Here is a 25342-nt window from a genome sequence, read left to right as displayed (position 1 = left end):
ACTTATGATGACAGTTTTATCGTAAAGGATACAGATCAAGACTGCCCAAATGAAGAGACACATGGAGTGAGGTCCAGAAGGGACACTAACCCAGAGCTCCTGTCCCTCTCCCCGTGGAATCGGGGTGTTCAGTGGAGCTGAAACCATGCACCTCAGATTGGGACTTGAACCCATGTGCCGGGACTCAAACCTGGCCCAAACCCACCGTCTTCCAACTGAGATCACACACCTCGTTTCAGGACTTAATGAAGCTCAGGTTCTTGATGTCTCATTGCAGAAAGAATTCAGTGAGAGACAAAGTGACAGGTAAGAAGTGAATTTATTTAGAAAGAAACACACTACACAGAGTGTGGGCCATCTCAGAAGCTGAGAGCAGCCCCAGGGTATGGGGTTCTCAGTTTTTATAGGGGTGGTAATTCCATAGGATAATGAGTGGGAGGAGTATTCCAGCTATTTCAGGAAGGGGTGGGGATTTCCAGGAATTGGGCCACCGCCCACTTTTTGATCCTTATGGTCGGCCTTGGAACTGTCATGGCGCCTGTGACTATGTCACTTAGTTTCCTGATGTGTTACAAAGAGCGTATACTGGGCTTCCCTGGTGGCGCAGTGGTTAAGAATCCGCCTGCCAATGCAGGGGACATGGGTCCAAGCCCTGGTCTGGGAAGATCCCACGTGCCACGCAGCAACTAAGCCCATGCGCCACAACTACTGAGCCTGTGCTCTAGAGCCCACGAGCCACAGCTATTGAAGCCCATGCACCTAGAGCCCATGCTACACAACAAGAGAAGCCACCACAATGAGAAGCCCACGCACCGCAACGAAGAGTAGCCCCTGCTCGCCGCAACTAGAGAAAGCCCGCGCGCAGCATCGAAGACCCAACGCGGCCAAAAATAAAAAATAAATACATTTAAAAAGAAGAGTGTATACTGAGGCTCAAGGTCTAGTGGAAGTCCACTTGTCCTCCAGCTTGGACTCATTTGCTTCTAATCAGTTTATGTCATGTCCTCGGGCTACGTCATCCTTTCAAAGGTTGTGCCCTGCCCCATTCCCTCCTGTTTAAGATCTTCGGGGTGCCCGGCTTTTATCAGGCACGACTGATTGAATCACTGACCACATATTTCGATTTCCAGCCCCTCTCTCCTCCTGGGGGTAAGGCTGGCTCAAGGAGACCAACCCTCTAATCTCACGCCTGGTCTCTCTGCCGAGCAGCCCCAATCCTGGGTCATCTCACTTCTTAGCCTAAATTCAGGTGTGATCCAAGGGGCTCATGAATAAAGGACTCTCCTATTAGTGGGGAAATTCCAAGGATTTAGTATCTCCCCGCCAGGAACAAGAGACCACAGCCAGTCAAATTATTATTCAACAACCTCAAATCCACACCAACCACAACTCCTACCTCTCTTCCAACAAGGATAAAATCTGTGAACAGGACCCATTGCTGGCTGGTTTTCGTTTTCATTTTTTAAACTTTTTATTATAGAAATTTTCAAACAGAGGCAACAATAGAAGGAATAATACAATGAACCCTCCCACTTCCGTCACTGTTTCCCAGATTACCCCATTGTGGTTTATTTACCTTTTCACTCATACCCCTCCCCTTGCTCCCCACCTTGCACCCCCATCCTGATGCAAAGCCCAGAAGGACATCTTATCTGGCTGAGATTTCTGCATCGAAAGCTTCCTGAGGGGCTGCCACACCCACCGCAGCCTCAAATGGGCTATAGTTCTGCTGAAATCCCAGCCCCCAGACATCTGGGTGGGGGGCAGCCAGAAGCCCTTGGACACCTCATTTGCTGACTCCAGCATGACAGATAAGTAACACTTTCTACACACACTGCAATGTGTGAAACAATACCACACACAGCTTTACTGCATTCAGAGCCTCTAAGGCATGTCAGCCAGCCTTGGCTCTGATATTTCTCGTGGGTTTCAGAAGATGTGTCTACAGCCCTAATTATCTCTGAAAGAATCAGCTCTTAAAAAATATAATCTCAAGAATATAAGCTTAAATACTCCTAATGATTTAAAATCAATACAGTGGGGCAGAATAAGGTAAGAAATAACGTATCAGTATTAGTTGTATATCACAGACCCATGTCAGAGTAATTATAACAGAACCAATCAATCAGCCCTTGAATAATAACAAAAACTTGACCCTGACCTTTCGTTTATCACACCAGAGTGACTGAGACAGCCCCTGATACCTAGGTTGGGAGAGTGTTTTTATGTCTGTGTATCTGGGAAGTTCTGACCCCTCCCCCAGGGTACCAGGGGCATCTAAGGAGGCACCTCCTCCATAATGGGATATCAAGAGAGGTGAGTGGAGTCATCCAATACCTCCCCATCTGACTTCCTCTGCAAAACAGGAAGTCAGATGAACACAGAATTTCCCCCAACTCTAGGACTCTAGTGTCAGGCAGAGGCCCTGCAAGGCAAGGGAGGGGACGTAGTCTCACCACTGGAAACAGAATGGTTCAGGATGCCCCTCAGTTCACGCAAAGAACCCACACAGGGCTCACCTTGGGTTACGTGCTTGCCTCTCATCAACAGAGGGGCTCATGCTTCCCTTCCCTGAGCTGGATGATCGATCATCAGGGAACAGCCCTCTTGGCTGCCCTCATTTCTGCAGAAGAGCCCTAGCAGGACCCGTGGTTTAATCTTCGCCATTCTCCTCTAAAGCCAGCTGTTTCCCGAGTATAAACTGGCTTCAAACAAGGCTTTTGTTTCAGGAGATCAGTGAAGATGCTTTGGACCATCTCCAAAAGCAGAGAAGAATCAACAAAGAACTTTTCTTCCCAGGAGCAAGGAAGAAAACGTTTAAAAACCACATTTCGGCTACTGCAGGGGGATCTTCCCTACAAAGATGATTTCTCTCCCAAGGAAGTCGAAGTTCTCGTTGGGAGGTGACACGGATACCCACGTCTGTCAGAACTATCAAGTGCTCTGGGCCTGACTAGAGTGCCCTGGGGGCCCAGCACAAGGCTCCAGAAGTGCTAACTTGTCAAACATCCATATGGAAAGGCCTGGGGTCCCTGTCCCCAGTGGTACTGTCCTTTCCATACCACAAGGAGCCTGACCTCAGCTCTCCTCTTGGCAAAGCCCAGAGGAGGACACATTTCACCACAAGAGGTTATACTTCTCTCACTTTGGGGATCAGAACTTACATCCTGACAATGTCAGGATATAAGGAGCTTGGGAAATTCCAGCAATCCATTCTCTCCCGCCCTGAGTGGACTGGGGTTATTTTCACTGCACAGAAACACTGCAGGAAAAATAGCCCCTTGTGCTTAAGCCTGGCGGCTTCTTTCCTCCCTGGTCCTTAAGTCTTCCTGACCCTTTGCCTGGTCAATTCCAACATCTGGAACTGGCTCAAACGAGGAAGAAGGTAGAAAGGGCCGGTGACAGGCCTCTAACTCACATGAGGGCCAGTGCTGGGTTGAACAGGAATGTTGCTGTTTCCCATGGATCTGCTAGAAGGCCCTTCTGGCCATAGGTCGTCAGCCTAGCAGGTGACCTAGTATGGTCCCTGAGGTAGCCACACCTGGCCTGTCTGCCTGACAGCGGGCTTAGCTGAACGTTCAACTGCGCTGGCCACGGTGGTATCTCCACCAGCCAGCGCAGGATCTCACAATCCCGGGGAACGGAGGCTATCACTGAGGAGACAGCTCAGCAAGAAGGCAAGATGCTCCAATCAGAGCAAAACTACTAGCTGTGAACGCAGTCAGGGTCCCTCTTGCCTGGGGAAGAGCCTTGCCCCAAAGCCGGGGCTAGGGGAAGAAGGCTCCGGAGTTGCAGCCAAGGCATCTCTGCCGAGATGCCTTTCAAAATACATGAGAGTGGGAGGGGTTTCTAGCCACATGGGACCTGGGTCACCTTGACCCCGAATCACAAATCCGAAACAGGCTGATTCCGGTTATGGTTTGAAATCTTAGACTGAAAAGGTTCCTGTTGGACTAAACATGTTAAAACCATGGATGGGGTGTTGAGGTCCAAGACAGAAAGGGAAACAGTGGAGGAAAAGGACATACTTCTTGGCGAAACTGTGGTCTGGGTGGAGACCTGCTGTGCACAGCTTCCCTCAAGCATAGAACACAACCAGAAATCTGGGCATTCACCCCAGCTCCCACATGTAGGTAGTGGAGGGGGAGTAATAATGAAATTCAACGACTTTGGAACTTTTTTTAAATCTATGGAGTTAAGTAGCTCTGAAGAGAATCATCAAAACTCCAAGATTTGAAGGCTACTCCAGGCAGCAGAGGGACAGACACCAGAGGCCTGAGGAAGAAGCCACAGTGGCTACAGATTGTGTCCAAGAGCAGAGGGGCACTAATGACTTCACTCCCCAAAGCCCCACCCGGCCACCCAGCAGCCTGGAGATCTACCGGAACAAGGGGAGGGGGTCATCCTGCCTGATGGGCACCAGAAGGCAGAAAGGCTTCCCCACCCATAACGCAATCACCCCATCCCTTTCCCCGGCCAAACCCATCCTCTTACCCCGTCTCCCTATCCTCCCACCCTCACCAGCTCCCCTCCCATCCTTGCAGCCCTTGGGGATTCTCAGGAGCCTCCCCGAGAGCTCCAGCTCCAGCATCTTCACCAGAGTCTTGGGCACCGCGCAGGCAGTCAGGCCAAGCGTCCAGAGCCCGCCTACTTGGAGGAGCAGACAGAGAGCGTGGCACCTGTGGAGAACAGCCAGAAGGCCGGGTACAGAGCTTCAACAAAGTCCACCTTGTACTTATACAGCAAGTGGACCTTGTCGGTCACGGCGAAGAAGATGACAAAGCCGTGGTCGCAGTTGAGAAGCACGCCCACTCGCGAGGCCTTTGTGGGGGGCAGGGTTTTCTCCACATTGTTATGCCAGGCAGAGATCTTGGTGTTGAACCACTCCACGCACCAAGAGGCGCCGTTGCGGCCCAGCCGGCTCTCAGGGCCCTGCCGCTCCATGCTGCCGTAGCAGACGCCCACCCCGCAGAAGTTGTTCTTCTGCAGCTCAACCTCCCAGTAGTGGATCCCCTTCTTGTAGCAGTGCAGGCCCAACACCTGGCAGCAGTATGTGAACCTCTGGGGATGTGGTCGGTAGTTGTGGGGTACGTCAGCCAAAGAAGCTACGGTGTAGTTCTGGGACAGAGACACCTTGCTGTGGGCGGTGTTGTAGTCCAGGATGACTTTAACGGTATCTAAGGGGACATCGAGGGGTCAGTTACAAGGAGCCCCAAGCGCTCTCCCTTTCAATCCTTTCCCTACCTGGTGATGTTTAGTCATTTGTTTCATCCATCCACCCATCCCGTCTAGCCAGGCACACATCTGTCCATCTCTCTATCCATCAATCCAGCCATCGGTGCATCTATTAGTCACCCATCTCTCTGTCTATGCCTCCATCTAAAAGCATTTGTTGAGCCCCTGGCTTATGCCAGATTCTAGGCAGGATGTCCACCCATGAGCCAGACGAGGTGCCTGGCCTCATGGAGTTCACACTCCCACAGGCAAAGGCAAGCGCGTCAGTAATGCCAACACGAGGGGCCCTGCGCTCTGCTAAACCGCAGGCACACTGCTGGAGGGACGCAGCCACGGGGCAATGGGTGAAGGGTGGGGAGAGCGCAGGGGAACACTGCACCGGTGGGCTCGAACTGCAGCTGAGCGACAGGAAGAGGAGGAGAATTAAACAGAGGAGAGCAGAGGAGGGAGAAAGGCTATGCTCGGCAGACCGGATAGTGAAGGCAAACGTGGAGTCACGAGCATGGTGGACAGGTGCTGAGACCAGGGAAGGCTGGGCAGCTGGGAGCACAGAGGCCACAGCAGGAGGAGAGGGACACATGGAGCCCCAGGTAGAGAGCTGAGCGGTCTAGACTTTTAATCGGTTGAAACGGGGAGCCAATCAAGGTCTGTAAGCACACCAGTGACCTGAATATACTCCCTGGTTGGGACCCGAGCACGGCCTCCCCGCCCTTCCTGCCACACTTCCAGCCAGTTCTGGCAGGTCGGAAGACTGGGCAGAGATGAGTGCCGTCCCCACCCTCCACCTCCTCGCCAGGATACACCCATCTCTGCCCCTCCGCTCACAGGAACGCCGGACCAGTGGGAGACGGCAGGCAGAGAAGGACAATCCCTAGCTTGGGAATTCAGGACTGGGGTTATCTGCCACACCCTGGCTCGGATGGAGGCTCAGGCAAGGATACTTTGCACTGGTTTTCCCCCAGGGCAAAATGAATGGCCTGGGAAAATGTCCTCTAAGATCCTGAGTCCCTAGAACTCACTTCCTCTGCTTACAGGGCTGTATCGCAGAGCGCAGGGGGCTCCACAAATCGGGGACGGAGCGGGGAGGTTCTCTCGGGTGTCGGCCCGAGAGCCAGGCGTCCACGGCTGCCCACCAAGCCTGCTGTGGCTGTGGGGAAACGAGGGCCAGAGCGCACTTCGCAGAGAGAGGTCTTGGCCACGGCATGGAAGTGAGCGCAAGTGGAGAATGCTCTGTGGGTGAAGCTATGGGCGGGCGGCCCCTAGGCTGGCCTGGAAGAAGGAACTCCCACCACTTCCGGGCTGGAAGCCAGAGGGGAGCAAGTAAGGGTGTGACCGAGTAGAGCACAGTGGGTCCTCTAGGGCAGAGGCTGACCAAGCGAGACAGAGGCAAGGGTAAGCAAGCCAGCGGCTACTCACACTCCAGCAGCTCAGTCCTGGACTTGGCTAGGAAGGTCTCCAGCACCTTGGCCTTGAGAGACGCCGGAGCCGGCAGTCCGATGGGGACTTTGGCCTCAGCTGGATGAAGAACAGAGAGATGTTTTCAGAACAAACTCAGAGTGAGCAGCCCACTGCCCCTGGCCCACCAGAACTCACCCTCCTGGACAGTTTGTTTGAGATCCACTAAATGTTCTGGGGCTCCGAAGGTGAGCAGCTTGCTGGCTGAGGCAATGATTGGGGCTGAGGAAGGAGACGCATGAGTTAGGGACATGACAGAGTGACCTGATGGCCTATACTCCCTCCCATGCTGATTCTCCAGAGCTGCTTCCACAAACACACACCTGGACAGCCAGGGCGACACAAATGAGTCCAGACAGGGCAACACTCATCCTACTGGCCTTACGCATTTACGCTCGCCACCTCCAAGCCCAGGCCTGGCTGCCAGCACGGGACACGGTCACAGGGCCCAGGGCGCCAAACCCACGGCTCAGCTTCCCCTGCTGGCATTTAGTTCTACACTCAGGCACTCAAGAAACAAAAGGATTGCAGAAATACATAACTTACGAGGTTTCTTGGGTTTCTTTTCTTCTTCTGAAAAAGAAAAGTTTCAGAATTAACATATTTTAAACACAATGACACTTCCAAAACACCATAATAACAATCAATGCACTCATGTGACTCATACAAATAAAGCTAGGATGTTTTAACTTGAGAGATATAAGGGGTCAACAGGCAAATTAATCTACGGTGGTAGAAACCTGAATCATGGTTTTGGTAGAGAGGGGATCACTAATAGGGAGCACGAACGACCTGGAATAATGGAAATCTTTATCCTGATTTGGGTAATGGTAACACAGATGTATGCATCTGTCAAAATTAATCTAACTGTACTTTTAAGATCTGGGCATTTTACTGTAGTATTAAATTACATCTCCACAAAAGAGAAAATGCAAAAACAAACACCAAAAAAAGACCCACATGGGGTCCAGCCAAAAAAATGTGCTCGCCAAGTACCACGATAGTCTTTAGAAAGTATCACGAGCGTGTGCCTGTGGGAACTGAGTTTAGCTAAAACACCCCTCCTCAAAGTGTGCTCCCCAAACCAGCAGCATCAGCACCACCTGGGAAGCTGCAGGGATGCAAATTCTCAGACCCACCCAGACCAGCTGAAACTGAGAGTCTTGGGGTGGGGCTCAGAAGTCTGTGTGTTACAAGCCCCTGGGATTGCGATGAGGGCTCAGGTCTGAGCAGGCTAGAAGATTTCAGGTTCCCTTTCTGCCACCTTCCCCACCACTGAAATGACAAGGGGGGTTTTGGATCTCATCCCTGCCTGCCTGCAGGATCTCGTACGTTCCAGACCAGCCCTGCTCTCTCCCCACCAGACCCTCCCTGGCCCCACATGCCCCACTGGCTCCCCCGTTCCTCCCACTGCGGAGGCGTATTTCTCAGGAGTCGTTCTCACTCTCCCCATCTCCCCCCTGCTCCTCCCCTGCCCACTGCCACTGGACCAGCATCTTGGCAGGACCCCGGGCTATGACCTTGGCCTCAGGCAAAGGGCCCCCTCCCCAGTCATCAGAATTCTTAGGAGCCTCATCCACAGTGATGAGCCTACCCTTTCCTTGCCTGTTTCCCCACCTCAGCCCCGCCACAGCTCACTCACGTGAAGAGCGGGGCCTGTGAAGTGGGGCCGCGGCGGGAAGGAGGCTTTCAGGGGCTGTGCCTTGAGAAGCCACAGGTTTACAGTACCTCCCTCTTCACACAAGGTGTCCTTGCACGTTTTCAGGCTCCGCTGATGGCTCCCTCCTCACCTGCCCCAGGCATCCCAGTCCCAGAACCCTTTCCGCTCAGGAACTGGTACCACACATTTGTCTGCTAAAGACAACCACTAAACACTAACACCAAGCAAACAACAACAAAAACCAGCCCGGAGTTCTCTCATCCCAAACACCCAATGGGGGGCAGCCCTCCTCCGTCCTCACTGACTTTTTGGCCAACAGTTCAGTGACATATGCCTGTCCTTTAAAGAGCTCTCACCATCAGTGTCCCATGTGAACCTCACACAACAATCCCATGAGATGGACATCATTATGGTCGAAATTTGATAGACGAGGAAACTAAGGACCGTTCTTCACCCCAGCCCCATCTCAACAGGGGTGATTTCGCCCCCAAAGGGGAGCAAAAAATGGATTCTTAGGAGGTGAGAGGGAGAGGATAGAAAAAACTTGTTCTTTTTATGTATAAAAGCACAGTATATTAACAGATATATCATATGTGTGGTATTAAAATTTCACGGATGGGGGTGATCAGGAAAAAAATTTCTAGAAGGGCCTGAGAGGTAAGAGCAAAGGAGGGCAATACGGAAAAAAGGTTGAAGAGCTCTGTGATGGCAGAAACACATCCCAACCCAAGGCTGAACGGCACTGGGCTACGGTGAGGCTCAGTCTCTGCTCAGGGGGTCACCCCAAATGCCAGAACTCGGGCATCATAAGTATTTCTCAAGACAAGCCAGCTTCAGTCATCTTGATGTTCCAGGCAGTCAGAATATCCAGTGCCGATGGCCGGTCCTCCCGCATGCCCCAGCAGGGCTCCTGCAACAGTCCTGCCACCTCCCCTCAGCGGGGTCAGGCAGCATTTGCCTCCAGGTGCGCCCAGGCCCCGCGGAGCCTGGGATGGGCTGTGCCCCGCTGGAAGGAGCCGTGACGCCTGCCAGTGCCTCAGCCCGAGCACCGCCTGCCACAGTCGCTGCCGCCCCACGGACAGAGGTGGGGTTACTTTACTTACTTGGGATCTTCTTCACAGGCCGTGGGACTTTTGGCGTGTGTGGCAGGTCATGTCCTCCAGGGGCCCCTGTGTCAAATAACAAGAGGGTAGTCTACGCGGCTCTTCCAAACCAAGCTTAGGAGCCAGCCCTGCCGTCGGCAGGAGGGGAGAGGGCTTACAAAGTTGATTTCCGCTGACCTTCCCCATGCGATCATTCACAAGCACTAGAAACAAGTTAACTGAAACACAAATTCGGTGTGTTCCCTCTTTTCTCTGCCTTAAAATGTAGCCAGGGTGGAGTCATTCCTCCACCACAACCCAGCTCCATGACCTCTGAACCGTCTGTGAGCTTTGGTTTCTTCCGACGTATGACGGGGATGACTCCCCTCGCCCATGGCGGCGAGATCAAGATGCCTGGCGTGTCGTGGTAGCTCCTTTCCCTCTGGTTTCTCTCACGCCTCCATCCCCAGATCAGTGATCAGTGACATAGCAGGAAAACAAATATGCAGGGCTAATTCATCGATGGCTTTCCCCTCTGTGCCAGGCGCTGGGGAGAGTGTTGGATGAAAACAGACCCAGACCCTGCCCTCATTGATCACAGTCTGGTGGGGGAGACACACGGGAATGGCAAGGAAGAGTAAAATGACAGGTGCGCAAAGAGCCCCAAAGGATGATAAGGACCCGGCAACCTGGTCTGAGGAGCAGGAGTGGCAACAGGGGAGGTTTGCTGAGAAATGTAATGTTTCAACTGATCTCTGAAGGGTGAGACGAGTCACCTGGTGAAAATGCTGGAGTCTGAGCCCTCTAGGCAGTGGGGGAGCATGTACAAAGGCCCTGTGGCAGGAAGCTTAACACTTTTTTTTTTTTTTTTTTTTTTTTAAGCTTAACGTATTTGAAGAATTGTAGAGTGCAGAGGGATGTATGGGAGGAGGGGGGAACTTCAGGGCTAAAGAGACAGACGGGGCCTGACCAGGCAGGGGTTGACAGCCAGGGTCAAGAGTCTGGTCTGCAATCTAAAAGCAATGGAAAGTCTCTGAACAGGAGGCAGGGGAGAAGGTGCCAAAAAATCAGATTTGCATCCTGAAAAGCTCTCTCCAGCTGCAACAGGAGTGGATGCAGAGGGACTGATTAGGAAGCTGCCACAGGTGATTGCAACGGAGAGCAGGTGAGTGGTGGCTGGCAGTGAAACGAGCTGACTGAATCAGGAGATATTTAAGAAGCAAAATCTGACAACGGGTTGGATATGAGTGGAAGGGTAGGGGGTATCAAGGAGGAATTCCATGTTTCTCTGACCCCCAAACTAGCCATTTCCCTACCAAATAACACTGACAACCCAGAATCCATTCAACCCATCTGAGCCAACCTCAGACTCAGACAAAAAAAAAAAGCCTATCTAGAAAGACCCTTCATAATATCCAGCCCCCAAAAATATTTTAGCAAGGACAGCTACAATCTCAGGATGAGGCAAAAACTCCCCACTACCTCCTAGAGGAAGGCCAGATGTTTTGTAACCCCCGAAACTCAAGCCCCAATGCTCCAGATCAAGATTTCTCTCCCACCCCAAAACAGAGGGGACATATCCCATTTCAGGGGTCCCAGTGGAAAGCACAGGAGGTTGCTAATAGTTACCTGGGGTGATGAGCTCCTCAGGCTTCTTGACCTGGGGCTGTCTGACGTACCGCTTCAGCTCATTTTTGAGCTCAGAGACGCTCTGACAGACACCCTTTATCAGCTCGTGATTCAGCTCCACCTTGGGGACGTAGACTGGCTTCGTTGTGATTCCTTGCAGTTTTGCTGCTTTCTGCAACAAGCCAGGGCGTTAGTTCAGGCAGCTCTGGTGAAGCCAGGGCCTGGGCTCAGGCCTCATGAACCCCAGAAGGAGCTTCCCTGTACCCATAGGCACTAAGTCTAATCAGCCTCTCAAATTAGAGCCAGAGGTCACTGGGGGTTCAAGTGCCACTTCAAGACACAGCGATCTGCAGCTGGAAGGGCCCTCAGAGGTCGCTCACCTTACAAAATGGGAAAACTGAAGTCAAAAATGACAAGTGTCTTACCAGGACCTCTGCCAATTAGTGGCAGGGACAAAGCTGGGACCCAGATCTCCTGACCCCCATGGATAATGCTCTTGCCACCCCTCCAGCTGTGGCTGAAAATGTACAGGAGACTCATCACCATCTCCATCCCGCAAGGACCAGCTCTGAACACATGTCCCGAAAATAGACAGGAATGCCTGGAAGGCTGCAGGATTCAGCCCCATGTCCAACGAAAAAGAAGGATCTTACAGAGGGTTCCAAACTTGGAGACCAAATCATGTCACACAGTATCAAGAGGACCAGATGTGGACTCAGAATCCTTCTGTAAGAGCTCAAGGCAGCTAGGTCAACAAACAGGAATGAGCACGTGAAATGAAACCTAATGCCATCCAGCCTAGGTGTGGCTAGAAGATCCTGAACAGAGAAGAGAAGATGGCCAGGCACTCCTGTCCCTCCTCAGGACCTGAACATGGAATCTGGGCCTTTGACGTGTCAAAGCAGCACGTCACCCAATCAACGGGCCTCCCTAGCACATCTGCTGCGTGCCAGACACTCTGCCATGCACTGGACATGCTAGGAGAAGGAAGGGCCCCGCCCGAAAAGAGCTGACAGCTTTTTTTTTTTTTTTTTTTCTTTTCTTTTTTTTGGGCCACGCTGTGTGGCATGTGGGATCTTAGTTCCCTGACCAGGGATTGGACCCACACCCCCTGCATTGGGAGCACGGAGTCTTAACCACTGGACCGCCGGGGAAGTCCCCTGACAGCCTTTTAAACAGACATGAAAACAAGCACATCTAAAACAACGTTGTCGAGGGCAAGAGCAGAGGCAGGTAACGTGCTCCGGATCGCCAGCAATGGCAGGATAACGGGATCCGAGGAAGGTCAGGGAGCTGGGGTTACCCTGGACAAAGGACAGGGTTTACTAGGCAGAGGCCAGCCACGGCATCCCCTCCCAATGCCCGGTGCATCTGCAGAGTGCTCTGCTGCGGTTAGAGCACAGGGCATGGGGAGGGGGTGGCTGGCAAAGGCAGGCTGGTCACCAAGGCCCTGTGGGAATGTGAAATCAGAAAGAGCGGGGAGTGGTGCCTGTGCTTTAGAGAGACACTTCCAGGGGACGTGCAGAGGCAGGATGGAGGGAAGCAGTGGAGGCCTATGCAGTAGGCAGCATGCTAAGATGGCCCCCAAGGCTCCCGCCTGCCCCGGGTACACATCCTATACATCCCCTCCTCCTGAGTATAAGCGTGACACTGAGTATGAAAGGATATTACTCCATGGTTAGGTTTCATTACATGGAAAAACGGAAGGAATACTGCAGATGTCATTAAGGTCCCAAATCTGTTGGTTCTGAGTTAATCAAAAAGATGATTCTCCTAGGGGGGCCTCACTTAATCAGGTAAAAGTCCTTAAAAGAGGAAATGGGCTTTCCTGGAGGGAGAAATTCTCTGCTGGTTTTGAAGAAGCCAGCTGCCAACTCGAAAGAGGGCCACACAGCAAGGAATCACAGCAGCCTCTAGGAACTGCGGGTGGCCCCTGCTGACAGCCAGCGAGGACATGGGGACCCCAGTCCTGCACCACAGGGGACTGAATTCTGCCAGAAAGGATGTGCGCTCCGAAGCCAACCTTGAGCTCCAAAAGGAATGCAGCCTGGTGAGACCTCAGCCATGCCCTGAGCCACAGAAAGTGTGAGATAACAGACAGATGTTCCTCTAAGCCACTCAGTTTGTGGTAAGTTGTCAGGAAATGTAGAAAACGAACACAGCATGTGTCTCAGGGATGTTTCCCATGACCTCACACAGCCTCAGCTCCTCGAGGGCCCCAACGCACCTACAGTCAACATCGTGACGCTAGGCAGAAAGAGTATTCAACGTCCTCATCTTGACCCACCTCGAGAAACTCATACTCGTCCCCCTTAGTCAGGGCAAGTTCAATCTCTTCCTTCAGGGTCTGGATCTCACTCTTCTTCTTGAGTAGAATCTGATAAATGCTGTCGAACTTGCTGTTGACCCTCTTCTCCTCTTCCTTTATCTTTTGTGTGGAGCTGGCCTCTGAGGCATCAATGAGAGCCTTCATTTCCATGTACTCTTGTCTAAGCTGGTCCATCTTCCTGTGTGTAACCTCCTAAGAAGCCAAAACAAGAGGGAATCCATCAGACTGGCAAAAAAGCTAAGCCTGAGACATGGAGCGCCAGGAACTCTTACCTGTATTCATGGGAATACAAACAGACGCGACCACTTTGGAGAGCAAGATCTGGCGTATTTGAAGGTGCTCATACCCTTTGACCCAGCAACTCAGTCTAGGAATGTACTCTAGAAAACATCTGGAGACTTCCCTGGTGGCGCAGCAGATAAGACTCCGCGCTCCCAATGCAGGGGGCCTGCGTTCAATCCCTGGTCAGGGAACTAGACCCCACATGCATGCTGGAACTAAGAGTTCGCATGCCACCACTAAGGAGCCCGCGAACTGCAAGTAAGGAGCCCGTGTGCCGCAACTAAGGAGCTGGCGAGCCACAACTAAGGAACCCACCTGCCGCCACTAAGACCCTATGCAACCAAGTAAATAAATAAAGAAAAAAATCTCAGAACCTGCCCAAGAGCACACAAGAATGCTCTAAGCAGCGCTGGTTGAATTAGCAAAACCCTGGAAACAACCTGAATGTCTATCAATAGAAGACGGAAAATTATTCACAGGATGGAATGTTAAACAGTAATAAGGGAAAAACAACTTGTAGAAGAAGACATACAGTATGATACTCCTTACATAAAGGTTAGAAACAAACAGAATGGTAGTATTTATTGCCAAAGGAATACATACATACATATTAAAAGTATAAAGAAACACATGGGAAGGGATAAATTCAGGATAGTGGTTACTTCTGGAAGAGAGGAAGGGGGATATAAAAAGGGAGAAGCAAAGCAGGGGCTTCATCTTCCATGACGATATTGTATTTCTTAAGCTGGAAAGCAGTTCATGTGTAATTTTTTTTTTTTTTTTTTTTTTTTTTTTTTGTGCTATGCGGGCCTCTCACTGTTGTGGCCTCTCCCGTTGCGGAGCACAGGCTCCGGACGCACAGGCTCAGCAGCCATGGCTCACGGGCCCAGCTGCTCCGCGGCATGTGGGATCTTCCCGGACCGGGGCACGAACCCGTGTCCCCTGCATCGGCAGGCGGATTCTCAACCACTGTGCCACCAGGGAAGCCCCATGTGTAACTTTTTAAAGAGTATGAAGCTGCTCTAGAAAATTTCCTCTAGAACTGCACTATCCAATACCATAGCTACTTGCTACATGTAGCTACAGAGCACTTGAACTATGGCTAGTCCAAGTTAAGATGTGTTATAAGTGTAAAATAAATGGAATTTGAAATATCTCATTAATACTTTATACTGATTAAAATAATAGTTTGGATATACTGAATTAAATAAATATATTATTAACATTAATTTCATGTTATTCAAATTAGAGTTATATACGGTATAAGGCTCACTTTATATTTCTAGTGGACAGCACTGCTCTAGAAGCTGCAGTTTCGCTTTACAGGTTGGGAAACCTCAATAGCTCAGAATCAAACGTGACAAACAGAAACACACATAAGAGGGACAGGAAGATTGGAATTCAATTATTTCTTTTTCTTTCTTTTTTGGCCACACTGCACGGCATATGGGATCTTAGTTCCCCGACTGGGGATTGAACCCGTGCCCCCTGCAGTGGAAGCATGGAGTCTTAACCACTGGACTGCCAGGGAAGTCCCGGGAATTCAATTATTTCTTTAACCAACACTTTACCCTGCCACCTCCAATGTGACTCTACCAATGTCCCTGAGTACTCATCCTCCTTCTGCTCCCGTCAGTAAGAAAACACCCCTGGAGTTTAGACCGGCACGTGGCTGCCCAGCCACAGACTACATTTCCCAGCGTGCCCTGCAGCTGGGCTTGGTCATGTGACTAAGCTGCTCACAACAGGAGCAAAAGTGATAATGGCAACACTCTCCTTCCCTGTCCCCCTTCTCACAGGCTAGAGCAAAGATGTAATGGTGACCCAGCTGCAACCAAAGAGATGAGGAAGGGCAATAAAAAGGAAAGATCCTGAACTCTGAAGGATCACATGGAGCAGAGCCATCCCAGTAGCCTGGGTTGCTCAGGTCCCACTAGCCGGGGTTCCTCACCTGAACTGTTACAGGGAGCAAAATAAACGGCTATCTTATTTAAACCTCTGACTTTGAGGGGTATCTCTGTTACAGCAGTTTAGCCTGCCCCCCAACTGATACAGGTATTTTCACGTGCATCCTTTCATTTCAGCCTCATAACTCACCTCTGGAAAGAAGTTGTGACTGCTTCAAAACTAAGGCTCAGAGATCTGCCAACACAGGCTAGTATTCTAACCCAGATTTCATCTAATTAAGCCACAGCTGTGGCAATAAAACTGAATGCTGCAGCTCCAGACCAGGATGCTTAAAAATCAAATCTTCTTTCAACATAAAAGCATTGTAACCTTATAAAAACTATTAAAAAAACTAGAGGGAAAAAAATATCCCTAAGTCTACCACTCCAACACTTGCACTACTATTCCTTTTCTATATTTCCTTCCAGTCTTTTTTCCCATACTTCCTGTAATGGGTTGAATGGCAGCCCCCCAAAAGACATGTCCACGTTTCAGAACTTACTTAGAAAATGAGTCTTTGCAGATGTATTAGGGTAGGAATCTTGAGATGAGATCATCCTGGATTACCCAGGTGAGCTCTAAATCCAACAGCAAGTGTCCTTATTAGAGACAAAAGAGCAGAAGATGGAGGAGGCCATGTGAAGATAGGGGCAGAGATTGGAGTGATGCAGCCACAAGCCAATGCCTGAGCCAAGAGAGGCTGGAAGAGGCAAGGAAGGATTCTTCCCCAGAACCTTCGGAAAGAGTGTGGCCCTGTCGACACTTTGAATTTGGACTTCTGGCCTCCAGAACTGTGGGAGACCACATTTCTGTTGTTGTAAGCCAAGTCTGAAGTACTTGTTACAGTCGCCCTAGAAACGAATACACTTTTTAAAAATAAATAGATGCAAATTTTACTTCCTGTTTTTCTCCCCCTTAAATCATAACCACTTTTTATATTACTATATTTTAACCCTAATTTTTAATGGTTGGGCTTGTAGGTAGGCTTTGAGTCTGTGAAGGATCTCTCTGGGCACATAGCTTTTTGCATGTTCTGCAAGGCTGAAGTTGAATTCTGACACTGTGAGTGAACCTGACACAAGCCTTGTCCTCCCCAGAGGCGGAGGGAGGCTCCAGGACCAGGCTGGTGGCAGGGAGCCCTGTCACTCACCCGCACATCCTGCTGCCTGGCTCTCACGTCCTCCAGTGCTCTCGACGCCCCGTTGATCTGACCGTATGTGACAGTCAGTTTATGCCTCAACTTGTTCTGCGGAGAAAACAAACCGAGTGAAAAAACACCCCATCCAGCCCCCCACCAGCACCCAACACCAGCGACTGCCCTCAAGTCTATGCCACAGGTGTTTCTACCACCCCAAGTCTTACCTGCTTGCAGCTTTTTTTTTACTTAAGTTTTTTTTTTTTGATGTGGACCATTTTAAAAGTCTTTATTGAATTTGTTACAGTATTGCTTCTGTTTTATGTTTTGGTTTTTTGGCCATGAGGCATGTGGGATCTTAGCTCCCTGACCAGGGATCAAACCCGCACCCTCTGTACTGAAAGGTAAAGCCTTAACCACCGGACCACCAGGGAAGTCCCTGCTTGTAGCTTTTTGAAGCATTCTCATATTTACTGCCTCCCTTCATCCTTTCAGGGGAACTGGACAGTAAAGAAGTTACAAGGATAGGATTTGGAGCCAGACAGACCAAACTCAATACCCAGCTCTCCAACTGTCTCTCACTTGTTTCTTTGGCCATGAAATAGATATCAACGCAACTGTTCCCACCCCGCGGGGCCAGCAGGAGAATTAACTGAAGCAGTGTAAGTCCTCAGCATAGTGCCTGGATCTTAGTCAGGACAAATGGCCTTAGTAAATTTCAGCTTGGATTATTATGAGCTTCTTCACTAGCACCCATTTTACAGATGATGAAACTGAGGCAAAGAGGACAGCAAGGTGGTCAAGCTCACACAGACAGAACGAGCTGGGACAGCTGCTTCAGAAAGTGGCAGATGGGGTTGTTCAAACCAAGCCTCCCACTGCAAACAACCAGAAAAGCAGACAAAATATTGGGGGAGGGAGATCTACTAAAAACCAATGGGGAGCTAAGAAAGCAGGAAAGGATTATGTAATTAAGATCCAGAAGAAGGAATCCCAGAGAGATAAGCCTGGCATCGGGGGTTGTTCTCCCAGAGCCATCTGCCAGTTGCGGAAGACAGCTGGGAGGGCCTCTGTCAGCCTCGGAGAGGCAGGTGGACAAAAATCAGAGTCCAAGGCTCACTTGATAAGCCCCACAGGCAGGGACCTCCAAGGGATAGGAATAGGGACGAACCAGCAGTAAACCAGCCATTGACAATTCAGTCCCTGAAACCAAACTAAGGTGATTCAGAATTGCTAGGCCCCTAGCCTTCAGATACAAAGGTAAAATTATGCACAGTGGAAGCTAATATCACCCAAGGCCTCTTAGTATTGCCATCAATTTTCATAATCAATATCCACTTTCACCCTACTCAGGTGAAATGTTGGGCCATAGAAATGGGTATGAAAATCACCACCACCACTACCATAATGGCAGCCAGTGTTTATTATGTACTTACTCCAAGCCAGGCATTCATTGTTCTAGTGCTTTCCATGTATTAACTATGTAAAGCTAAAAACAACACTAGGAGGTAGAGTGTTATCCCCCCTTTACAGATGAGGTCACTGAAGCACAAAGTAATTAAGTGGCTTGCCCTAGGTCACATTGCTATTAACTACTGTAGCAAGATCCTGGTGTTACAATTACAGACTTGTGTCCAAACGGAGCACACAGGAAAATTCTAGAAAAAAATGTATGTCCCCTAACTAGCTGGCTCAACAATACACTGGCCCTCCCTTCCTCTTCCCTGCCTCTCCCACTCCACCAGTGACCTTGACTCTGGATTTGAACAACCCAGAGACAGTCACATGTTAAGGCTAGAAGCAGGGACCAAGGCCACACCAACTCATCCCCAAAAGCCCAAGTCATTGATAATGTTTCAGATGTGACCTCTGCGACAATGCCCTTTGACCTGGTCTCTAACAGTGGCCAAGATGAACTGTGGGCCAAAGGCAGAAGGCCAGGCCTGGGCAGATCTGGCCTCACAGGTTTCAGAGCTGGAAGAGACCTCAGAATACCTGGGGGCTGCCAAATGTTTCACCTCCAAGACTCACTCTTAGTAGTACACCCCTGAACCCTATATTTTGAAAGATTTTACCCACCATTAATCAAATGCATACAACAGTCCCCTGATGGTAGAGAGGGGCCCATAGGGCTATAGATGACGAAAGGAAAGCCACCCAAGGACTTTGACAGCAGCGACAATCCCCTAATCAAGGGTAGAGAACTTTTCGAAGTTCTGAGGATCCCTTCACAGACTGGGGACTTGGGTCCTCCACGTGGGAGGCACCAGAGTCCTGAGTCCGCCCCATACCGGTGACCGAGCCAAGCTGGGCTGGCTCTGCCACCAGTACTGACCAGCAGCAGGGCTGGAAAAGGAGACAGGTTAAAGGACTCAGGGAGCCAGGACAACGAGGGGGAGGGGAGAGACGGCAGGAAAGCCTTGTTAAAAGGATTCAAAAGCCACGTGGGTATGGCATACAAATAATCTGGGCGCAGACTCCAGCTCCAGGCCCTGGAGGCTGAGAGGGAGCTGGGGCTCCAGACCAGGCGGAAACGGGTCCTTCTGACCCTATTTGCCTTCAGCCTCCTGGATAAGAACTTCTAGAAGGGTCTTTCGATAGGAGTCAGGCTGCCCTAGTCCTCAGAACCATGCATCCTGAGGCAAAGAAGATCTGGGCAGCCTAACACCCTCCATGCAGCAAACTCTCCTCAGGGAATTTCTGAGTAACAGAAATGATGGCGGCAGTTCTATGGAGCATTAGCGAACTGTAAAACTCTATTTATGCAACACCTCATTTAATCCTCCCAATAACCTTCTGAGATAGGTACTATTATTGTGCCCTTTTTTTGAGTTCCTAGCTAGGAAGCAGAGCCAGAATTCAAACGCAGATCTCAACATCCAGCTCTGGTCGGAGCCCGTGTCAACCAGCCTGACCCTGGGGCCTGCCTATGAGGCACTTCCCACACAGTTCATCCCTCCGGGGCCTCCCGGTCACCCTCGGAGGTGGGGAGGGAATGCTATTAATCCCATTTTACGGATGAAGATGAGTTTCAGAGAACTCAGTGACTTGCCCTGAACCACAGCAGATGCGGGGCAAGAGCAGGGCTCCAGCCTCCGCGGGCCAGGCAGGTTCTTTCCTGCAACAGGTAGAGACCCAGGTAGGCTGGGCCTGAGATGGTAGTACCTCCAAAGTCAACTGTCAGGCACTGCCTGAGGTCTGACTTCTGGGACTCAGGGAGGAAGTACACAGAAACCCAGCTCAGACTGGTGGAGAAGCAGACCAGACCAGGAAGCAAAGCCTTCACCCTGGCCCTGGTGCCACTGCAAACCTCCCACAGGCCTCATGTCTCCTTTGATGACATGAGGACAGCCCTTGTTCTCCCTGACAGCACTGCCAGAGTGAATGGAGCTCAGACTGATACAATGAAAGGTAGTTAGACTACACCTTTTCAGCCTCTGCCTCGAGTCCACAGGGGGAAATTATGATTCCCCAAACCACTGAAATCATCACAGACCCAGAAGGCCCCTTAGGAATGAATCCACCCAGTCCCACCTCCTCACTTTACTGATGAGGACCAGTCCTGGGCTTTAAAGTGGCACAGGAAGTATATAGGGCGCTACGGTGCAGGAGTTTGGCTGTGCATCCTATCCAAGGATCCCTGGGACTCTGCCCACCCTCCCTGGTCACTGGAAGTCTCTGGCTCACCAAAGGCTTTTTCTCACATGACCTCTGGAATGTCCTATGCTCTGAACTCTGCGCACTTGGTTTTGGGGCTGGTCCATAGGGAGAAACGGCACATGCGGAGTCAGACCAGCTGGGGGCGCAATGCCCACTTGGCCACTTGGGTTAGATCAGGTTTAATTAACTTCTCTGAACATTCATTTCCTCAGCGGTAAATAACTAATTATACCCACCTCCTGGGTGCTACCCGGATTTGAGAGAACAGAGGTAACCTCTGACGCTCATATCTGATGTTCAAAACCCTGTACTAGACATCTCAGACAAGCGCTAAGCTTAAGGCAAGCAACGTCCCTCCGTATAATGGGTGAGAGGAGTGGGGGCAGAGAAGGTGGACCAGGAATAATCCAGGAGGGCTGTATGTTCTCCCAGCCCCTTTCTACCTGGACCCTGGGGATGCCCCGCCCTGATCTCAGGCCCAGAAAGGCCCATCCCCCGCACCCAGGTGATCCAAATAGGCCAAGATGCCCACAGTGGTGCCCTCTGCACAACCCAGCAGGCCCAGGCTGCCCCTCTGGGCCCTCGTCCACCAACCCCTACCTCCAGGTCAGTGCTGGCCTGACTCAGGGGCGCAGGCGAGCAGGTCTTATGGTCCACCATGCAGATGTGGCAGATGCACTCGCCGTGCTCAGGGCAGAAGAAGTCCCGCAGCCGGTTGTGCTGGGGGCACTTGCGGCGCATCAGGTCACGGATGGGCGGCTGCAGCGGGTGGTCGCAGAAGGCGGGGCTGTCGAGATGCGGCCGCAGGTGCTCCTGGCAGAAGGAGGCCATGCACACCAGGCACGTCTTGACGGCGGTCGCCTGCAGGCAGTGGTCGCAAGCCACCTGGCCGACCGGGTTGGGGGCGGCGGCCCGGGTGGGCGGCGTCCAGTCGTCGGGGAGCTCGGGACGGGCCTGCTCGGCCTGCAGGAACTGCTCCACCACCGCACACAACACCGTGTTCTTGTGCAGCTGTGGCCGCGTCTGGAAGCCGGTGCGGCACTGCGGGCACAGGTACGGCGGGCCCTGGACGGCCCACGTCTGGTCCAGGCACGACCCGCAGAAGTTGTGGCCGCAGGGCGTGGTGACCGGCCCCTTGAAGGGCTCCAGACAGATGGAGCACGACAGCTCCTCGGCCAGGGGGCACAGCTCCGCCATGGCGCTCCTGGGGGAACCCGACTGCACGCACTGGAACCGCGACCGCTTCTGCTGCACTATCGTCCGGAAGCCGGCAAAGAAACGAAACTGAGCGGCGGGAGGGGTCGTCCCCGGGCCTTTCGGGAAGTCACGTGGGGCAGGCGGGGAGTTTGGTGGGTGGGGCGGGCCGGGCGGAGCCCCCGGGGTGGCTGACGTGCGAGTTGCGACGTGCGTACCCCGGTGGTTTCCGGGGGTTGGGTGCGGGGCGCTGAGCTCGGGGTTCCAGACGAGCCTCTCGACCACCAGGGGGTTCTTGCGGCCACTCTGCGGATGAGGAAACTAACGCCTCGCGTGGTGAACTCCGGATCCGGGAGTGAGGGGACTACTGCCCAGAAGCCCCTGCTGCAGGTCCCTTCCTTCGGAGAACTCATCCGGACAGGAGTTGTCCCCACCGCCCCCGCGAGCAAGGCTGTCTTATCAGGACAGGGTCTTAAAAAAATAACTGCTGGAACAGTAAATGACTGACCGGCTTTTTTTTTTTTTTTTTTTTAAATCCTTCCTTTCTCTTCCTTGGTCCTGGGCGCTGGCGTATCGGCTTACAATCTCTGCAGGCTGGAGCCCATGGTCACACACCCACACGCTCAGGCTTAAACTTGGTGATTTCTTTCCATGCCGCCGATATAACATGCTTTTTATTTTGTTTTCCATTTCTACTTTACTGGAGTTCGGATTCAACCCAGTTTAACAAAGTTTTCCTCTCACACACATACATAGACACTTGCCAGTGCACACACAAATATAATTTTGAAACATTTTTCTCAAAATTGTTTATTTAGGTTTATTTTCTTTCATTTATTTTTAGCTTTGTTTCCCTCCTTGCTCTGACCTGGGTGCAGGTAAAGTGGGTGTACAATAAGGAAGAAGTGTTCAAGAGAGGCGATGGGGAGCAAAGAGAAAGATAGTGTTTGGGGAGGAGTAAGCTGGAGTTTGCTTTGGGGATAGGGTGGGCAGCAAAAAGGAGGACAAGGTAAATGCTAATAGTGATCACTACCATTTATGGGGCACCTGCTGGGTGCTAGACAAGTCATAGATATCCTTATAATCTCTTATAATCCTTGTAAGCACTACAAGACAGAAGTCATTATATCATTTTACAGATGAGGATCCCGTATTTTATACGAAATAGGACTGGGATACTAGCTCAGGGTTGCTTTATTTAATATCCTAATTCCCGCTTTTCCTGTAGTAATAGTAACAGTAATAGTAATTACTATAGTAATATAGTAATAGTAATTCTATTCCTCCAGGACTCTTTACCCCATTTCTTCTCTTTCATATTGCGTTGTTATTTGCATGAGAAGAAGGAAGACAGAAGAATGACGAGGGTAGGAAATTAAGATTTATGTATTTATTTAGTATCTGATTTAATTCTCCCACTAAATCTTTGAGGTATAGTTATCTCATGGTACAAATGAGAAAACTGAGGCTTAGAGAAACTAAATAACTTGCCTAAGGTAATGGTTCTAGGCATCCAGACTATCTGATTCCAGAAGCAAAGCATTTCCTACTAGAAAATGCTGCCCCCGCCTCCATGGGGAGCAGTTTCCAGGAAATGAAACACTATGAAATCCCCTCTGACCTAGCTCTGGTGTGCAATGTGACCTGACTCATGCCAGAAGGCTTGTAGAACTCTCCTTCCAGGCAGAGAAGTTTAAAAAGGCTGGTTAGCCAGTGAAGAACACTAGGAGGGGCATACTTTATGTTTATCAAATTCTATGCAGTAAATATTTACTAAGACCTACCTAAATACATTGCACTGTGGTTAGAGAATATACTTTGTATTATTTCAATCCTTTAAATTTATTGAGACCCAAATGTGGTCTGTCTTCTTATTGGTTACTGTTTGCACGGTGTCTCTTTTTCTATCCTTTTTCTTTCAACCTATTAGTGTCTTTGAAACTAAAGTGTGGTTCTTGTGGACAGCATGTAGTCAGATCGTGTTTTTTGTGCACTCTGCCAGTCTCTGCCTTTTGATTGGAGCATCTAATCCATTTACATTAAATTACTAAGAGGATAGGATTTACATCTGCCATTCACTACCTATTTTTATGTTATTTATCTTTTTTACTCCTCAATTTCTCCATTACTGCCTTCTTCTGTGTTAAATATTTTCTAATATACTCTTTTTATTCCTTTGTTATTTCTTCCAATCTTCTTTCTGCCCTCCTTCCTCTCCTCTCGTTTAGGAACTTCCATCATGTGTATGTTGGTGAGCTTGTTGATGTCTCACAGGTGTTTGAGCCTCTGTTCATTTTTCTTTATTCTTTTTCTTTTCTGTTTCACAGACTGGATCATCTCAATTGATCTATGTCCTGTTTCATGAATTCTCTCTTCTGCCTGATCACATCTGCTGTTGAGCCCCTCTAGTGAATTTTTCATTTCAGTTATTGTACTTTTCAACTCCAGAATTTCCATTTGGTACATTGTTTAAAATGATAATAATTTCTTATTTCCTTACTGATACTCTATTTAAAGAGACATCATTCTCATGCTTTCCTTTATTTCTTTAGACATGATTTCCTAATGTTCTTGGAACATATTTAAAATAACTGATGTAAAGTATTTGTCTAGAAAGTCCAACATCTGTGCCTACTCAGAGACAGTTTCTGTTGATTTTTTTTTCTTATATGAGCCATGTTTTCTTGTTTCTTTGTATGTATCACCAATTGTCATCAATTTTTTTGTTCAAAACTGGACATGGACATTTAAAATAATACAATGTGGCACTGTGGACACCAGATTCCTCTCTTCCCAGGGTTTGTTGTTGTGGCTGTTTGTTGTTGTTATTTGTTTAGTGACTTTTCTGAATTAACTCAGTAAAGTGTGTATTCTTCATCATGTGTTTCTCTAAACTCTTTGCTTGGTTAGCTTCCTGATCAGCTAATGACTAGATAAGGATTTCCTTAAGTGCCTAAAACCAATAAGTTTTCCCAGTGTTTTCCAAGGGCTTGGAGTTATTTGCAGACTATTGGCTTTTAAGACTACCGTGGAGCTAGGGTGGGGGTAATGGGAAAAGGTCAAGTTAAAACCCCACAAAGCTTGCTCTTCTTACCAAGATTCAACCACTTTCTTTGAATAAGCATTTTTCTGAATTGTTGCAAGCTTTTTGCTAATTTACAGAGTTCTGAAAAAGTTGATCCTGACAATTTTTGCTAGTTTTCTTTTATGGAGGCAGAATTTTCAGGGGTCCTTATTCTTCCATATTACTCTTTTAATGTCAGTAGACACTGTAGTAGTAACCCTGCTTTCGTTCCTGATTTAAGCAATCTGTGTTTTTATTCTTGATTAATCCATCTAATAGATTATTTATTTTATTATTTTTTTCAAAGAACCAGCTTTTGGCTTTAATTTTCTCTGTCTGCTCTTTTTTTCATTGATTTCTTCTCATATCTATTATTTCCTTCTATTTACTTTTGGTTTATTAAGCTGGAACATCAGATCATTATTGTTAAACCTTCTTCTTGTCTTCTTAAACACCTAATATAGGTGTTTAAAAATATAAATCTCCCTGTAAGCACTGTTTTAGTTATATTCCACAAGTTTTGATAAGTGTTTTCATTATCAATTTCATTCAAAATATTTTCTAATTTCCTTTATAATTTCTTCTTTGTAATTACTTATAAAGATATGGCTTCATTTCCCACTATCTAGTACTTTCCAGTATATCTTATTGTTACTAATTTCTAATTTAA

General features: G+C 49.6%; 1 protein-coding gene across 1 annotated transcript; it reads right to left on the bottom strand.

Annotated features, from left to right (window-relative positions):
- Positions 1-300: 300 nt before the first annotated feature.
- On the bottom strand, positions 301-21728 carry TRIM25 (tripartite motif containing 25). Its single transcript, XM_059047718.2, has 9 exons — positions 21015-21728; positions 16770-16865; positions 13349-13582; positions 11062-11233; positions 9454-9519; positions 7237-7263; positions 6829-6912; positions 6652-6750; positions 301-5177 (listed from the first exon to the last, which is right to left on the bottom strand). Exons 1-9 carry the CDS (start codon positions 21609-21611, stop codon positions 4648-4650), a joined length of 1905 nt encoding a protein of 634 aa, XP_058903701.1. The 5' UTR covers positions 21612-21728; the 3' UTR covers positions 301-4647.
- Between the last annotated feature and the right edge of the window lie 3614 nt (positions 21729-25342).

This window comes from Kogia breviceps, chromosome 19, assembly GCF_026419965.1.
Source record: "Kogia breviceps isolate mKogBre1 chromosome 19, mKogBre1 haplotype 1, whole genome shotgun sequence".
NCBI classification, from domain to species: Eukaryota; Metazoa; Chordata; class Mammalia; order Artiodactyla; family Physeteridae; genus Kogia; species Kogia breviceps.
Note: the sequence above shows the minus strand (reverse complement) of the source record. Positions and strands in the feature narration are given on the sequence as shown.

Bases quoted from the DNA above. Each gene is read 5' to 3' on its own strand.
- TRIM25 (XM_059047718.2), bottom strand. From the start codon at position 21,611: ATGGCGGAGCTGTGCCCCCTGGCCGAGGAGCTGTCGTGCTCCATCTGT. The intron at 16,866-21,014 runs GTAGGGGTTGGT...TTTTCTCCGCAG, and splicing joins AGGCCAGCACTGACCTGGAG to AACAAGTTGAGGCATAAACT. The intron at 9,520-11,061 runs GTAACTATTAGC...TATTTGACACAG, and splicing joins TGAGGAGCTCATCACCCCAG to GGGCCCCTGGAGGACATGAC.